The 18737-nt window shown below is 46.8% G+C and overlaps 1 protein-coding gene across 1 annotated transcript in view; it reads right to left on the bottom strand.

Annotated features, from left to right (window-relative positions):
- The window catches only part of GLRA1 (glycine receptor alpha 1), a 92008-nt gene that overhangs the window by 23782 nt on the left and 49489 nt on the right, over window positions 1-18737 (bottom strand). The window contains exons 4-7 of the mRNA XM_082455703.1: window positions 9025-9248; window positions 5982-6064; window positions 4612-4749; window positions 1904-2118 (exon numbers count right to left, since the gene is read on the bottom strand). Of these exons, the coding sequence (XP_082311829.1) occupies window positions 1904-2118; window positions 4612-4749; window positions 5982-6064; window positions 9025-9248 (660 nt within the window). The remainder of the gene's footprint in view (window positions 1-1903; window positions 2119-4611; window positions 4750-5981; window positions 6065-9024; window positions 9249-18737) is intronic.

Below are 18737 nucleotides of genomic sequence, written 5' to 3'. Positions count from 1 at the left end.
GAGGCAAGAATATACAGTGGAGGGCTTCCCTGGTGGCGCAGTGGTTGAGAATCTGCCTGCCAATGCAGGGGACACGGGTTCGAGCCCTGGTCTGGGAAGATCCCACATGCCATGGAGCAACTAGGCCCGTGAGCCACAACTACTGAGCCTGCGCATCTGGAGCCTGTGCTCCACAACAAGAGAGGCCACGATAGTGAGAGGCCCGCGCACCGCGATGAAGAGTGGCCCCTGCTTGCCGCAACTAGAGAAAGCCTTCGCACAGAAACGAAGACCCAACACAGCCATAAATAAATAAATTAATTAATTAATTTTAAAAGCCTTAAAAAAAACTTCAAATGTGGGAATTCTTTAAAAAAAAAAAAAAGGAATATACAGTGGAGAAAAGACAGCCTCTTCAATAAGTGGTGCTGGGAAAACTGGACCAGCTACATGTAAAAGAATGAAATTAAAACACTCCCTAACATCATACACAAAAATAAATTCAAAATGGATTAAAGACCTAAATGTAAGGCCAGACACTATAAAACTCTTAGAGGAAAACATAGGTAGAACACTCCATGACATAAATCACAAGCAAGACCCTTTTTGACCCACCTCCTAGAGAAATGGAAATAAAAACAAAAATAAACAAATGGGACCTAATGAAACTTAAAAGCTTTTGCACAGCAAAGGAAACTAGAAACAAGATGAAAAGACAACCCTCAGAATGGGAGAAGATATTTGCAAACGAAGCAACTGACAAAGGATTAATCTCCAAAATATACAAGCAGCTCATGTAGCTCAATATCAAAAAGCAAACAACCCTATCCAAAAATGGGCAGAAGACCTAAATAGACATTTCTCCAAAGAAGATATACAGATTGCCAACAAACACATGAAAGGATGCTCAACATCACTAATCATTAGAGAAATGCAAATCAAAACTACAATGAGGTATCACCTCACACCAGTCAGAATGGCCATTATCAAAAAATCTACAAACAATAAACACTGGAGAGGGTGTGGAGAAAAGGGAACCCTCTTGCACTGTTGGTGTGAGTGTAAATTGATACAGCCACTATGAAGAACAGTATGGAGGTTCCTCAAAAAACTAAAAATAGAACAACCATACGATCCAGCAATCCCACCTCTGGACATATACCCTTAGAAAACCATAATTCAAAGAGTCATGTACCACAATGTTCATTGCAGCTCTATTTACAATAGCCAGGACATGGACGCAACCTATGTGTCCATCGACAGATGAATGGATAAGGAAGATGTGGCACATATATACAATGGAATATTACTCAGCCATAAAAAGAAATGAAATTGAGTTATTTGTAATCAGGTGGATGGACCTAGAGACTGTCATACAGAGTGAAGTAAGTCAGGAAGAGAAAAACAAATACCGTATGCTAACACATATATATGGTATCTAAAAAAAAAAAACATGGTTCTGAAGGACCTAGGGGCAGGACAGGAATAAAGACACAGACATAGAGAATGGACTTGAGGACATGGGGAGGGGGAAGGGTAAGCTGGGACGAAGTGAGAGAGTGGCATGGACATATATGCACTACCCAATGTAAAATAGATAGCTAGTGGGAAGCAGCTGCATAGCACAGGGAGATCAGCTCCGTGCTTTGTGTCCACCTAGAGGGGTGGGATAGGGAGGGTGGGAGGGAGGCTCAAGAGGGAGGAGATATGGGGATATCCGTATACATATAGCTGATTCACTTTGTTGTACAGCAGAAACTAGCACAGCATTGTAAAGCAATTATACTCCAATAAAGATGTTAAAAAAAAAAAAAAAAGAAATAGTGACTAATTACTTGTGCTCGCCTTATCTCAGGCAGGGAAGGGAGAGGTGTGTCCTCCTTATCTGTCCTGGTGTTCCGTGCTCTTGGGCGGTAGGACTTACCTTGGGCAGGGATGCTCGGGAGCCTGAGCTCTGGGTGGTCATGGTGAGCACGGTGGTGATGCCCAGGCCCACGCGGGCTGGGGCAGCATCCATGTTGATCCAGAAGGAAATCCACGAGAGGATGACAATGAGCAGGCTGGGAATGTACATCTGGATCAGGTAGTAGCCCATCTGTCGCTCCAGGTGGAACCGGGCCTCGATGCAGGTGAATTTGCCTGCAAGAAATGATAGTGGGAAGGCCAGGTAGCCTTGGATAGGAGCAAGGCTTTGAGGTCAGAGCAACCTCGACCGGAGTCCTGGTTCAGCCTCACACTAGCTGTGTCCTTAGGTGAGGGTTTGAATCTTTCTGTGTCTCAGTTTCCTCATCTTTGGTAAATTGGGGATAATGATAATGATGATAATAGTAATGATAATAACAATACCAACCTCATATGGTCACTCATGGTTACTGTGATGGTAAAATGAGATGATGCCTATAAAGAACTTAGCACAGCCCTCACAAACCGTTAATGCTCAGCATGTCATTTGCCGTCATCCCCGTCAACACTATTTTGTTGCTAAGAGTGGGCCCAAGTGGATCATTCTCTATCCTTCTGCCAGTTATGTTCCCCAGAAGTGACTCATTTCTGTTACTTCCTCTTGTAGAACCTTTCTCTCCTTCCACCTCTCCCCATACAAGAAAGTCCCCATTACCTACAGGGAAAAGTTCAAACTCTTCAGTCTGCCCTTCACGGTCGAGCTCTAGCCTGTTTCCACCCCATTTCCCTTGTTTCTTTACTCTACTCATGACCCCCTACACTCCATCCCTTGCCTTGATCATCCTCTGTATCTTCACACTTCTGAGTTTTTGAGCCTGATAATCCCTCTGCCCGGAAGGCCCTTCTTCCGCCCCACAACCAGCCAAAGAAATCCTCCCTCTCCTTTATGGCAGTTTAACTGTGAAGTCTCCCCTAGGCGGAGTGCTCTGGTTTTCCTGTGTCCCTTCAGCTCTCTTCACGTGATCATCAGAGCCTTTAAGGCATAGTACACTGAGTTAGTAGGCAAGTTGATCTCACTCTCTCTCTCTCTGTCCTCTGCACCAGACTGTGGACAGCTCGTCTTCTCCCAGTCTGTGAATCCCTGGAACTGGGCTGGGCCATCCCATGGTGGCATCTTAGCTCCAGTCCACTGATGCACAGTTACCAGGGGATTTTCTACAGCTCCCTGGACAGCACCTTCCATGTGGACAGGGCCTTGCCAGTCTTCTCTCCTTGAATCCACAGAGCTAGCCCAGAACTCAGCTCTCACTTAAATGTGTATAGTGAAGGGCAACTGAGATGATGAATGAGAAAACGCTGTGTAAACAGTAAAGGGCCGTGGTATGTGAGAGTCTGTTGCGATTATTTGATTCATGGGGACTCACTGCTAATGAGAGTACAGTTGGCCCTCTGTATCTGTGGGCCCTGCATCCTTCAGTGAGTAGGGCCAACTATGGTCTTGAGCATCCCTGGATTTTGGTAATTTGGCGGGTCCTGGAACCAGTCCCCCTTGGATACTGTCTCTGAGTCTCAGCTTGCCCAGGGATGAAGAGAGTATTTTTGAAGGTTCTAAGATATCTCCGAGGTCACTGGAAAGAGACAGCTGTCCTAAACAGACCAGCACCCAGGCTGCCTGCTTTTTTTTCTGGGCTTTCTACTTGCATCAGAACCCACAGTGGTTTCTCTGAACCCCTCGCCTTCACCTCCTCTTCTCCTGGGCCCCTGTCCCAGCCTGTCATGTGCCTCCACTCCACTCGGCTGTGTTCAGACAGCAGCCCCCGGCCCAGCTCCCCAGCGTGGCACACTAACTGACTGCCGTTTGTCCACAATGTTCCATGAGCTCCTTCCCAGCCTGAAACAGGGCAGGCAAAGCCAGTCTTGATCCAGCCCCACTTCATCCCTGTGTTCAACCTTCCAATAAATGCCGGGCTAGGCATGGGAGATAGAGAGCTGAGCTAAAAAGTGGGGTTCCCTCCTCATAGCTCAGTCCAGGGGACCCTTTCCAACTTCACTGTTTACTAATCCTCAGTGCCAGCTCCCAGCTCCCCACTGAGGTCTAATGTGAACATTCTCTGTGCTTTTGCCCTCTCAGAAATGCCAGTCCTGGGACTTCCCCAGCGGTCCAGTGGTTAAGCCTTCCCCTTCCAATGCAGGGAGTGCAGGTTCGATCCCTGCTCGGGGAGCTAAAATCCCACATGCCCCGCGGCCAAAAAAAACAAAAAACAAAAAAACAAAACCAGAGCATAAAACAGAAGCAATATTGTAACAAATTCAGTAAAGACTTTAAAATGGTCCACATCAAAAAAAAAAAATCTTTAAAAAAAAAATAGAAATGCCAGTCCCTCTGTGATAGACACTGCTAGATGTCCTCCCACTGTCAGCTCTCCCTTCTGCCTTAGGGACAGGGTCCGTCCTGAGCTGGACATACTGCTACCTGGAAAAGAGACTGTATCTCCCAGCTCCCCTTGTAATGAGATGTGGCCCAAGCTCAAGTTACTTGTCCCAGAACTCACAGGAAGAAAGCGTGGGAGCCACTGTTTGGTTTCAAGGGACATTCTCTTAACCACTAGGTAATAAATACGGAGATAGATCCACCACGGGTACCTCGGAAGATCCGTTGGATCAGTGACTGAATGAATGTTTGCAATGACCTCTGGCCCTGGCTGGGTTGAGGTGGGCCCTCGCACGTACCTGTGTTGTAATGCTTGGTGCAGTATCTCAAGTCCTTCTCCTCCTTCAGGATAAACTGGGGCAGAGTCAGTCCATCTGCCACCTGCACAGCCCCCTGCTCCTGCCACTCAAAGATGAGGTCATTCATGGTGTATCCAACTGGGATGGGATCAGAAGAAGGAGCAGTCACCGCCCGGAAGCGCTTATCTGAAGCATGTCAGGGGTGCTTCAGGAAGGGCGTCTAGCATGAAGCACGTTAGAAGCAGAGAGGCATCAGACACTCAGTGGAACTCATGAGACTATGTTGCTGCTGCTGTTTTTTTCTCCCCACACGAGAGGTTAAAGCTGGTTTCGCTGTTGACATCTACCCCACAGCTCTTCCACCTCTCTTACCGACCCCCTCCAAGCCTCCCACCTTAGCTCGTCCTCTTGCCCTCACCCCTCAGTCCCATGGTCAGATTCAGCTGCCCTCCGCTATTTTTGCCTGTGCACCATCCTTGCAAGCCCCCTCTTGTGCCCCCAGCAGATTTCCCTCTGGGGAATGACTGTATGGTATGCTGTCCTGGCGGGGCTATCAGTTGGGGGCCAAGGTGTGAGATGGTGACTCAACTAGGCCAATCAGACTCTCTGCCCCAGGACTTTGACTGTTGAGTAAAGTGACAAAGGGTTCGGAGTTGGCTGGTGCAGACTCTCCTCAGACGTGGTGCTCCAAGGGGGTGGTCTGTTAGTTCCTGTTGCCTAAATGCTCTGGCCTGGTTCTTGTACTTTAACTTTTCCTTCAAGTCCACGTGGAACCCCTATGTCCTTCCACTTAGTTCTATTCTTTACATGAGTCAGATTGGTTTCTGTGTTTGCAATCAAAGAAGTGAGCTACCCCATCTGTTAAAATCTTGGTTCACCTGTGATCTCCTCCATAAAGCCTTCCCCATACCCTGTCTCCTTCCCAGTCAGAAGGCAGTGCACTTTTCTGCCTTGAGGCCACAGCATTTTGTACGTCTAACCACACACTTACCACTTGCTGCCTGCCTTAGAGTTATTTGTGCGGAAGACCTCTCTCTCCCCTGCTGGAGTGAGCATCCCTGTGAGTTCAAGGACCATGACTTATTCAAGCTATTGCTCCTCCATTCCTGGCGAGCATGTTCCCGGGGGACATGGAACAGTGCCTCTTTGGAGAATGCTGCTGGCTCCAGAGCTGAACTTCAGTCAGACAATGTTAGGGACGTTATATTTCTAATGCGTTTTCTAAGAGCAAAGCTCCTCATCTGGTATTTTGGGCTATTACAGTAATCTCCTGGGGTTCAGTGGTTAGGAGCATCTGTGTGGGAATTTCTGCTGGTCCCATGGGGATAGGAGAGTCTGGTTCTTTTAGAGGCCTCATGCAAGGGACTCACAGCTTTCCAGTTGCATAATGCACGTCTGGACGTCCATGGGGAAATTCTTCAAGTCCATGGGGCAGGCCAGTGTCAGGGTGATTCTGGGAAGAGAAAGGAGTCGTATGATGCTGGATCCACAAACCAGAGAAGCTGTGCCTCCGTTCCAGTTACTACTGGAAAATCAGTTATCTAGGAAAGGCCAAGGAGGCTAGGGAACCAGTGTTTATTGAAATAATATATGTATATTTCCACATCAGAGAGATAAAGTAGGTTGCCTAAAGTCACACAGAGTCAGTGGAACTTCTGGGCTTCTTTGGCGTCTGTCTGGCTTCTAGAAACTTGCCTTTAGCAAGTTGCCTGAAGGCCTGTAGGCCATGGGCTACCTCCATCCCTTCTCTTCTGTAGAGCCCTCAGGTAGGGCAGAGCCTGAATTTTAAATTGAGCACCACCAGGCCTCAGGTATCCCCAGGTGCACCTGAACGTAGCAGGTGCGCAGGTGGTTCTTGGCTTCTCCCTTCACACACTGGGCTCATCAAAAGTGATTTCCAAGAGGCTCCCTCCATGCTGGGTGTCCAACACAGCTGACTCGCATCTACGGGCTCCTGCTGGGGTCAGTTGGGGAGTGGTGGTTGCTCCAGGCGTCTGGGCTAGCTGTTTATTTTGGGTTGTTCAGCCCTGGCCGAGACTGCAGCCTCAGAACCAGAGGGAGTCCCCTTAACAGAATCCAAGGTCTGCAGCTCAGCTGCGATGCAAGGCTTCAGCTTGAAAGGTTTTGCCAGCATCTGAGCCCCTGCTGCAGGGAACAGAGAAGAAAGGCTCGTGGAGGCCAAAGAGACTTAGATCATCAGGCCAACTCCTGCACTGGACAGGTGAGAAAACTGGGATGCAGAGAAGGTTAGGCGGGGAGGCATGTCAGGTCACACAGCCAGCTGATGGCTCAGCCAGGGTTCAAAACCACGTCTCCTGGCCTTTGGATTTTGAGCTCGTGTGTTTGCTGGCGGGCTTTCTAGCCCTGCTATCCTGAAAAGCCAACCTCAATACCCGAAGACCCCTAACTGGTGGTCTTGTGGGGCTTAGCTGCTGGCACCTCGGCCCCACGTGGTGAGGCCCACGGCCTGGCGTGAGCTTCCCCCTCCAGCTCTCACCCACGGCTGTGGATGGGGGCCGTTTAAGCACAAGGCAGAAGCAGGGAGGGAAAGGGCAGGGAGAGGGAGGGGAAGAAGAGGGGAAAGAGGGAGCGGGAGAAGGAGGGGGAAGGGAAGGGAAAGTGCACGTAGTTGAATTTCTGGAGATAAAAGCTCCAAAGTGGGGCAGCCGTCACACTGGGTGAATTTCCTGAAGTTGAATGACCTTGGAACATCACTTTCTGCTGATTTGTCCTTCTGTCATGCTGCACTGGGGCTTAGCTTCCTGGAGATATGAAACTGAGCCTGGCTGCAGCAGAATCCAAGCCAGCCAGGGCCTCGGTGGCCATCCTGAGCCCGTCACCCTTCCAGTCTGGATGCGCGCTGGGTGGGGCGGGCAATGGGTGAGCAAGGCCATGTTGGCCTCGGATTCCTCCCAGTCTGCCCTTCCATGGTGCCTCCTTTACCTGCTGAGGTCCCTGAGTCCCCTCTCCCACCCAGCCTGCTCTCAGGGGAGACTCTGAATCCAGTCACCTTTGGGGGTTAGGATCTGTGCGGCCTCTCCAATGGGCTTGGACACGTAAAGCTCATCTCCTAATGGAAATAAAAAGATATATTCCCCTGAGGGACTGGAGGGGCAGGAGAGTCATTTAGGACCAGTGTCCCCCCCTTTTTTTTTTAACTTTATTTTATATTGGCGTATAGTCGATGAACAATGTTGTGATAGTTTCAGGTGCCCAGCAGAGCGACTCAGCCATACATATACATGTATCCATTCTCCCCCAAACTCCCCTTCCATCCAGGCTCCCACATAACATTGAGCAGAGCTCCCTGTGCTACACAGTAGTAGTAGGACCAGTGTCCCTTTAAGCTCTTTGAAATAAAAACATATTCATTCATTCATCAAATATTTGAGTGCCTAGTGAATGCTCTGCACTGTTCTTCTAGGCTCTGAGTGGGCATTAGGTGCACACTAACAGATTAGAATCTAGGTTCTGCTACTATGTAGCTGTGGGAACTCTGGCAAGTTGCTTAAACTTTCAGATCCTCACTTGTCTAATCTGCAAAGTGGGCATATTAAAGCCTACTTCATAGGGTTGTTAGGAGGAGTATAAATAATACGTATAAAGTCTGAGCCTAGTAGGTAAATTCCCAGTGAATGGTACATAGTAAGGATAGAACATGGACATTGGTCCTTCTCTCCATGCCTTGGGGGAGGAGACTGAGAATTAGGTGGGTTGGGAGGGGTGCAGAGTGTGGCAGGAAGCTCTGAAAGTTTGCCCATAACCAGTGTATGCAGGATATCCCCCAACTGGGGAAGGGAGTCCCAGAAGACTCAGTGCAAGGAGTAGAGGATAGAAAGGCTTTATAGAAGGGAAGGAGCAGCCCTGGCTTATACTTGTGAGCAGCACCGTCCACCTGGCAGGCCATTTATGTTGAAGTTGCTGTGATTTTTCACACTTTGCGCCTTTGCTCGGCTATTTTTAAAAATTATGATAAAAACGTTTAACATGAGATCCACCCTCTTAATAAGTGTTTAAATGTACAGTAGAGTATTGTTAACTGTAGAGCAGCTCTCTGGAATTTATTCATCTTGAGTAACCGAACGTTCCTGGGGTCAGCATTGTCTTTGAATATTCTTTTCCCATCTTCTTTTATTGAAATTCTGGGTAAGCTTGGGGGCCTAACTTTAACTTTCCCTCTCTAGGATGCTTCCTTGGTCCCCCCCCACCGGTTATAATGAACTACTCGCTTCTAGGAGTTCCCGTGGTATTTTATTCTTACTTGCTGAGTGTAAGCTGCAGAGCTGGCTCTGCCTATTCTGTAAAGATGCTCGGTTGTCAGGGCCTGTTCACCTCTGTTTGGCCCTCCTCTGAGTGTCTGCTCCCACAAGGTGTGTCCTGAGGATGGAGGGGACGAGCCTGTACAGAACTCACCTGATGCTGTAGAGGACATTCCCATTCCGGGAGATCCTCAGCAGTTTGTTGTCCGTGGTGATCTCGTGGAAGTGGGCCCCCTTCTCATTGGCAAAGAACAGGTCAGGTTTCCAGATGGAGTCCAACATGGATGGGTCCAGGTCCAGAGAGTCATCCGGGTATTCATTGTAGGCCAGCCGGGGGTCGTTCCACTGCTGCCGTAGGAAGATGTTAACCCTATAGTCCTACAGCCAGGAGATAAGGAGGTGGACTCAGAGTTAGGCCCTGGGATGTCACATCTTGGAGGGCCCAGGTGCTTTCGGTCAGCGCTTCCCAAAGCCCCTTCTGGGGGATGCTATCAGAGTGTGGTTGCACCTTACATGGGGATGAGACGTAAAGTCTGTGCATCAGGCAAAATCAGGGCAGTCATAATTATCCCTGAAAATTCTCTAGATGCCCTATTAAGTATATTCAACTTTGAACTGAGATTATTTAAATGTTATTCTTTCTTCTGAAAAATTTTAAAAATGAAGTTCATACTGATGTAATAAACACCTGTTTATCATCCTGTTAACATTTTGTTGTGTTTGCTTCAGTTTTTATTAGATAAGAGAAATAATACATCACAGATAAAGCTGAAGTCCCCCTTTTATTATCAACCCCATCAGTGCAGTAATTCTTATGTGCACTAAGGTTTGAGAGTCACTATTCTAGACAGATTGAAGGAACAAAAGAAAAGTCTAAAAGCTGATGCCTGAGCATTCACACTATTTTGCCCAATTCCCAAACAGTGAAGGAAAGTTGGGTGGAAGGATTTTATAGTGTTCTGCTGGTCTTAGGGTTCACACCACTCTGTTTTAATACCGGCCTTCTGTTACCTTCTATAACGTGTTGATTTGTTTGTTTGGGGAGGACTAATAGATGCCACATCTTACTGGAACCCAGCGCTAAGTTAAATGCTCTCTGATGGGACAAAAAAAGTCACTATCAAACCAAGTAGGGAAATGTTTGATTAAACCAAATGTATCAGATTTCTTTATGGCAGGACTTCTCAGAGACCTTAATATGCTAAGGAGTTGTGTGCATCTCCAAGAGGGGAATAGACTATGCAACATTTCCTTGATTTATTTTGGCCATAGAACTCTTTTATTTTGTGCATGATGCTCATCTTCTACAGAATATGGGTTAGAAATTGCTGTCCTAGTCAAAACTACCCCCTTCCCCACCTTTTTTTTTTTTTCCAGATGAGGAAACTGAAATCTAGAGAGAGTTGAGACCGGCTGTGTCTCTCTGAAAAGGCAGAGCAGAGTTGATTTTGAAGCCCAGGTGCCTTGACTCCTAGCTGAGGATTTGTTCATTGGGTCTTAGAGGGACAGAGTTGATTTTGAAGCCCAGGTGCCTTGACTCCTAGCTGAGGATTTGTTCATTGGGTCTTAGAGGGACTGAAAGAATCCATTTAGTTCCCATTCACAACCTGAGAAGCAATTTGTGGTAGGTCTCCACGGTGGGAAACTGGGTAATGAAGTTAAGAAATATTTCCATTAAGAAAAGTTTTAAATTTTGTTAGAGAGACATTGTAAACTTGGGGCCCGTGAATATTCCATTGCAAGTAGAATTTGGGGTGTATTTGTGTTTTCCTATGAAGAAGGGTATAGCTCTCTCTGTTGGATTCCCAAGAGGGTTTATAGTTCCCTAGAAGATTAATAACCTCAGTTGAAGTCCAACTTAAATGTTCTCCTTCAGGGAATAATCTCTGCTCGGAAGCACCTGCTGCTGCTTTTTCTCTGAAGGTGCAGGATAAAGGAGGTTATGCTATATTTTCTTTTGGGGTGCTGCCCCTAAATCCTGATTACCCTCGATCTGTCATCAGCAAGAATGGACTGAAGCAAACAGCCCTTCTGCCCCCCACGCTCCCCGCCCTGCCACTTCCTCCCACATTCTGTTTGCCTACAGGAATATTAGTAGCTTCCTGAAATGTTCCAAGACGTCTTATGGGACTGTTCTATAACTTAGTTGAAGCCTCTCCCTCCAGCCCCATAGAAAATGACATTTGGTCTCGTAATCAGGAATAAAGACGCAGACGTAGAGAATGGACTTGAGGACACGGGGAGGGGGAAGGGTAAGCTGGGACAAAGTGAAAGAGTGGCATGGACATGTATACACCACCAAATGTAAAATAGATAGCTAGTGGGAAGCAGCCGCATAGCACAGGGAGATCAGGTCGGTGCTTTGTGACCACCTAGAGGGGTGGAATAGGGAGGGTGGGAGGGAGATGCAAGAGGGAGGAGATATGGGGATATATGTATATGTATAGCTGATTCACTTTGTTATACAGCAGAAACTAAGACAACATTGTAAAGCAATTATGCTCCAATAGAGATGTTAAAAAAAAATTTCCTATCTTACAAGTCCCACGGTGGACGGACAACTTCAGGCCAGACTGGAGGTTGATTCTTTGTTTTTCCTGTTGATTGTAATAGCTCCCAACCTGGCCCCATCCCATCAGGGATTAGAAACAGCCTCTGTTTGTCCTGTGGATTTTACATGAAGTGCATGTGTTTGTGTGTGTGTGTGTGTGTGTGTGTGTGTGTGTGTGTGGGAGAGAGAGAGAGAGAGAGAGAGAGGGAGGGAGGGAGGGAGGGAGGGAGGGAGGGAGAGATGAGGCACTAGGAGTCATGTCAGAGTAAACAGACTATGAATGGTTGGACAGAAAAAGCCTTCAGTCCCCAAACCCCAGCTGTACTTCTGATGTTCTTGCCAGCAACATGTCAAGCCAGTTTATGTGGCTGGAAAGAAGAAAAGAAAGTGGCATTTCTTAAAATGGCCTGTTAGGCACCAGGCACTGTTCTAGATAGTGTCACGTACATTTAATCCTTACAAAACCCCTGCAAGCTAGACATTCAGATTCTCATAGTGAGGTTAAGGAAACTGAGGTTTGGAAAGGTTGAGCTAGTAAGCAGCAGAGCTGGAATCTGAATCCACATCAGCCCAACCTTCTAGTGAGCACTTGTTGATTACGTCCCCTGGCTGTGGATGGCCAGTTCTGTGCTGGGGAGCCTCTTCTCTCACCCCCACTGCCTGCTCAGTTTAAGCCTTATCTCCTGCAGGAGGCTTGATGCCCCCAGGCTTCCCTGATTTCTTCCTTTTCTGATCTCCTAGCAAAACGGAATCGCCAGAAACGTTTAATTTAGCACTACCTCGCTGTGTGTGTCTTATCTCCTCAGCTTGATGGGCAACAATTTGAGAGGATAAACCTGACCTTATGTTTCTCTTGCACCATCCTACCTACTCACCCAGTCCGTGTACCTGGAGCTCCCCAACACCCAGGAGAAGGAGGAGGAGGAGAAGGGGGAGGCAGAGCCGGAAGAAGTTGGAGTAGGAAGAGCTTTCCCCATTTTATAGCTGGAGAGACTGAGGATCAGAGAGAGGAGGCATTGTCCAAGGTCACATAGCAATTCAGAAAAGACCTGGGATTAAAATCTGGATTTACTTCTCTGGGCCCCACTGTTAGAAAGAGGAGTTAGGCTAGATGGTCTCTAAGAACCCTTCCAAATCTAATAGGTGATCGTTATTAGTTTTATGTTTTCCAGCGACATTTAATGGAGCATCTAAGTGCCAGGCACTGTTCTCGGCACTGGAGAACACGCTGAGCACAAGAAAGACATGTTTATGCTGTCACAGAGCCTACAGTGGTGTAGCGCTTACACCACACAGAGATTGGGCTCTGCTGGGGATTAGGTACAGGGCACTCGGGAGATACAGAAGTCAGGCTCCCCATCTGGACTTGGAGGTGGCGGTCAGGGAAGGTGCCAGGAAGATGTGATATTTAAGGTGAGACCAAATATGGCAGAGCCAAAAAGGAAAAGCATTTTGGGCAGTTGGAACTGCACCTGTGAAGGCCTAGAGACAAAGCAAGAGCACGGTGCTTTGGACAGAAGAGCAAGTAGATGAGTGAGGGCAGGAGGCGGGGGAAGCATGCAGCGCCGAGCAAGCTGTCCTGGGGAATGCGGACTCCATCCTGGGACTAATGTGGAGTCTTCGAAGAATTTTAAGTAGGGAAGGACATTGTTATAGTTGCATTTTACTACTGATATTTAAAAATACTTTATTTTTCTTATCACAGAAGTAATGCATGTTGATTATAAAAAAAATAGAAACATACGTCACCTAAAAGGAGAAAAACAAAATGAAAACCATAGGGTCTCGCTTTGTAGTGATTCATGAGAAGTGAGGGTAAGAGCTGTGGAGACTGTGTCTGGTGTCCTCAGGCAACTTGTCCCCTTCTCCCAGTGCCCCCTTCTCCCCTCAGCACCCGCTCCCCAGACGACCTGCTGCATCGATTTTCTCCTCCCCGGTTGGTAAACAGCAGCGGGAAATGCCGTTTGGAAGGGACCAATGTAACTGTTGTAACAGGCTGAAAGCTAAATGCCGTTTTGCTTACTTGTCTCTACAGTCACTCTGGTCAGTGTTCGACCTGCTGGGGGTCCACGTTCAGGTTCAGAGGCTGGAAGAGCAGCCCTGGAGTCCTCCAGCTGAGAACCTCAGGTCCCACCTCTGGTAGCTGGCTTCCAGGCCTTGACCCTCAAGGTGGCCCATCTTCTAAGTCCGAGGGGGCAGGACTGGCAGAGCTCTGGCTCAGCAGGCTCTAGCACCCACTCTCTACTCTTGCCTCTGAGATTCCCTGATGGCTTGATTTCTGGAAACTGGGCAGCTTCCCTGCTTGCAAGACCAAGGTAGAGTGTTAACTCATTCATTCGTTCATTCTGTCATTCAACAAACATGTATGGAAGGCTTCCTGTGTGCACCGCCCCCCCCCCGTCCCCGCCCTGGTTATGTCTAATTTCAGACTCTAACCTCTCCCAACAAACTCCTCTAAACTCAGTATTGTGGTGAAATAGGAAGCATGAGGTGCTTTAGTAGGAAAGAGCTAAGAGCTTGGTGGGTGTGTTGGTGGGAAGAGGACGTGGAGGGCAAGATGTGTGCCCACAGCAGTCAGAACCAAGAGCCATCACCCAAGAGGAGGATGAAGAATCAGATTCTTATACCTTCCTAAGTCTCAGCCTTCCAGCCGTTAAAGGGATGTTTCTTCTCTAAACTTGATTCAACTCTATAAACACTTATGAGGCCCAGTGGGAGAACGGTGAGAGCAGAGGCTCAGGTCTTGGCTTCTACCCTCACAGAGCTCAGATTATCTAGCAAGCAAGGCAAGGTATGGACACAAATCTAACATACAAAACTGAAAGTGATAAGGGTCAGAAGCGGTTCTAACAAGTTGCTATTAGATATTGCTTTCAAGTCGTTGAGATTACTTCCAGGCAGGTTGGGTGAATCTGGAAGTGATTTTGGGGAGAAGGTGGCATTTGAAATGGCCCCTATCAGGTTGTTTCATCCTCCTGAAGTTAGCATCTCTAGATCTGGTGTTGTTCTGAGATATGAATAATATCTAATTTTGGCTGGAAAGGAGGCCAGTGATGTGTGAGGAGGAAGGACAGAGGTGAGGAATACAGGTGTGGAGCAGGACAGGACATGAGGACCAGGGCTTCGGCCTTGGTGTATTTAGGATTAGGATTTGTGGAGTCGGCGGGGGGCGGGGGGCAGGTTGTCAAAGGAATTTCATGTAGAAGGAATAGCACAAGCAAAGGTGTATAGGCAGGGGCATTCAAACAGTTCAGTTTAGCTCAACCGTCAGCTGCATAAGTAATAAAAGTCCCTCTTATTGAGGACCTACTAAGTACCAGGCATTGTGCTAAGCATGCCCCAAACTTCCGCTCATTTTATGTTTAAAACAATCCTATGATTATAGGTGGTTTCACCTTAATTTTATAGATGAAGAAGGCTCAGGGAGATTAAGTAATTAGTCCAAATTCACACAGTAAATAATGGGCTTGGAATTCAAATCTGGTTTGTCTAATTATATAAAGCGTGTGCTCTTAACCACTCTGCTGGGATGAGGCTGTAGAATGGATGGATTTGAAACTGTGGGTATCCTCAACTGCCAAACCAAGGTGTTTGGATCTTATTCTGTAGCCAGCTGGGCACCACTGAAGTCTTAAGCAGTGGAGCAATATCCCAGTTTGACTTCAGGAAGATCAGCGTGGGAGGCGTGACCATGAAATGCTGAAGTGAGAGAAAACGGGACCAGGGAGACTTATTTTGAGGCCACTGTGACAGTTCAATGAAAGATAAGGAGGAGCTAAACTAAGATAGTAGGGATGGAGAGTGGGGCAGAGGAGAGAATCATTGTTCTTTGTCATCATCATCTTATTCTTCATCATTTTCATCACCAATATTACAGGTAGACGTCTGTCTCAACTCCTTCCTTTTACACACAGCCCAGAGAGGGAAAGAGACTTTTCTCAGGCCACACAGCAATTCAGTGACTAAGGTGGGACTTGCATACAGAAATCTTGACCCCTTTCCCACTACTTTTCCTAATCACTTGTACACCTTTAAGGGCAGGAGGAGGAGAACCTAGCTGACTCTGCCATCAGGCAGGCTCTGCTCTCCTTGGAGAAACTCTAACTTAGCTCTGACAGGATTTGGGATTAAGATGTGTGAGAGCTGGAGCAGTCTGCTGAGAGCCAGAGACCAGGGGGCATTCAGAGTGGAGGGTCCCAGGCTTGGTTTATGAGCTGCTGTTGCTTCTCAAGCACTTTCCCAGACCTCTGAGAAGCACTGTGGAATCAGAGTCAAAGATGTTGCCTTCAAATGTGAGAAGAGTCAGCCCCAGTCTCCTCACTGTCCTGCGAGAGTATGGACCTGGCTCACCGGCACATGGAGAGTTTACTGAATCTTGACTGAGTGCCAGACGCAGTGCTAAGCGCTTTAATGATCCCTCTCCCCAGCTTCTCACAGGGATACCATTTTATGGATCAACTGAGCCTGGAGATACTTAATGCTTTTTCTAAAGTTAGTGACAGAGCTGAGGCTCGAATCCATGACTGGCTGACTCCAAAGTCCTGTGCCTTTAAGTAGTACACTGTGTTCGCTTCTTCCTTTCTTTCTTTCTTTTTTTTTTTCTCTTTTGTGTCAGTTCCTTTTATTAATAACGTCTCATACTTATTAACTGCTTTTTACTTTACAAAGCACCCTCACATTAGTTTTGTTCTATGAAGTTTGGCGTGAAAAGGCAGATACTTATCTCCGTTGGGTAGACGCGGACACTAAAGCCCTAAAAGCTCAAGTGCCCAGCACTAGTTACTGGCAGACGCAGAATTGATAATAACAATGCACATAATACATTGAGATGTTACCACATGCAAGGGATGATGCTCAGTTCTTTATGTGCGTTATTTTATATTCACAATAATCCTGTGATGTAGGTTCTATTGTTCTCATTTTACAGTTAGGCAAATTAAGGCATGCAGAAGTTAAAGTACTGTTCCTGACGTCACACAGCTAGTAAGTGGCAAAGCTGGGATTTGAACCCAAGATGTTAATGCCAGAGCCCAAGCATTTAGCTACTAGACTACACCATCCAGAATCTCCCAGATTTGTAATGAGTGACAGTTTTGTGATACCTCAGTGCCATCAGTTACTGCCTCTGGCTGCTGTTATGTTCCTGTGGGTTTGTAGATACCCACAATTAGCAGGAAGTATTAAAAAAGGGCAAAGGAGTGGGGTGGGATGAATTGGGAGACTGGGCTGGACATATATACACTATTGATACTATGTATAAAATAGATAACTAATGAGAACCTACTATATAGCACAGGAAACTCTACTCAATGCTCTGTGGTGACCTAAATGGGAAGGAAATCCAAAAAAGAGGGGATATATGTATACGTATAAATGATTCACTTTGCTGTACAGTGGAGACTAATACAACATTGTAAAGCAACTATACTCCAATAAAAATTAAAAAAAAATAAAAAATAAAAATGGGCAAAGGACAAAAGGCTTCTGCCCCAGGTCCAGCAGTCTACTAGTGCTCCTACATCATTCCTGATTTGCCCCTTGAATTTTTTTTTTTTTTTTTGTCACGTCACACAGCATGTGAGATCTTAGTTCCCTGACCAGGGATTGAACCTGCACCCCTTGCATTGGAAGCACAGAGTCTTAACCACTGGACCACCAGGGAAGTCCCTGCCCCTCAGATTTGACCCATTGTCTGCTCTACACTCAAGTACAGAGCTGGCAGACTCCCCAGATCCTGACCATTGCCTCCTTGGCTCCAGTTGCCTGCTCCATGCCTTCAACCTCTCCTAAGTCGCCACCCTGCCTGTTGCATTTCTCATTTGGATCGCACATAATCAGGGCTACATTTGTTGTGAAGAACTGCTGATGGTTTGGACCAGTGGAGCGGAGCCTCTTTGTTTATCTTCAGGGGATCACTAAAGCCCAGCGTGAGTTTAATAATTACGTAAAAATGCTAATTGCAGCCACTTTTATTGGATGTCTAACATTTGCTAGAATTTTATATGCATTGTATCTCTAAACTTTTCATCAGCCTAGCACACTGAATATTATTATACTCATTTTACAGGAGAGGAAACTGAAATTCAGAGAGGTTAAGCAGAGGTTAAGTGTCTTGCCCAGAGTCCCATAGCTAGTAGGTGCTAGAGCAGGAATATGAATCCACGACTGTCTGGCTCCCAATTTCACATTCTTTTGACAATTGCATGCTGCCTATTTCCTTTTTTTCTTTTGGCCACGCTGTGAGGCATGCGGGATCTTAGTTCCCCAACTGGGAATTGAACCCATGTCCCCTGCAGTGGAAGTGCGGAGTCCTAACCACTGGACCACCAGGGAATTCCCTCTGTTTCCTTTTTTTGAAAACCAAGTTCCTAGATGGGTAGGTGAAAGAAACATAGTAGACATAGTATACTGGAATCTCACTGAGCCCGTGTGACAGGTTGGCTCATACATATCCTCACAGTCAGTGTCAGATGGAGAACTTTGTATTGTGATGCTAAACTGAGGTGGATTTGTAACCGGTTGCCAAAGGATGCAAATTGAAGCATGGATATTAACCTGAAAAGAGGAAAGAGGACAGAATTGGCAGTACAGGGCATAAAAGTGAGACATGCCGCTAGCGAACTTGGAAATACGGAAAATAAGTTTGACCTCTGCGAGTTAAACTAACAGATGAACATGCAGCAGAGAAATTTGGCAAGGCTCAGCATCAATCACAATGACCCATGTGTAATCTCAATGATTTGGAACAGGCCTGTGCTTGTAATTTATTAAGTGGAACCCTAATTTATTGTATTATGTCTTTTTTTTTTTTTTAAGGATTTTTGCAGCTTTGGAGCTTTGTTTTTTTTTTTTTTAATTATTTATTTATTTATTTTGGTTGCCCTGGGTCTTAGTTGCGGCAGGCAGGCTCCTTAGTTGCGACTTGAGGGCTCCTTAGTTGTGGCTCATGGGTTTCTTTGTTGTGGGTGGCTGGCTCCTTAGTTGTGGCATGTGAACTCTTAGTTGTGGCATGCACGTGGGATCTAGTTCCCTGACTAGGGATCGAACCCGGGCCCCCTGCATTGGGAGCGTGGAGTCTTAACCACTGCGCCACCAGGGAAGTCCCTAGTGTGTCTTGTTTAGAGAACTATTTTATAAACATATTGGAGACATTCATTCGGTAGTATAAGAAAGCGCAGTTTGATGAGCAGGAATTTGGCAATTGGTAGTCTAGTATCATCTGAAGGATAGGGTCACACTGCTTGGGGGAACACCAACTTTTTTTGTGTCTGAAAAGAGGATTTCTGTGTGGTGAGGCAGGGATGGTTTCTTAGACC

Source organism: Balaenoptera physalus, assembly GCF_965194825.1.
Source record: "Balaenoptera physalus genome assembly, chromosome: 3".
Classification (NCBI taxonomy): Eukaryota; Metazoa; Chordata; class Mammalia; order Artiodactyla; family Balaenopteridae; genus Balaenoptera; species Balaenoptera physalus.
The sequence above is the reverse complement of the archived record's forward strand: the minus strand, read 5'-3'. Positions and strand labels throughout refer to the sequence as shown.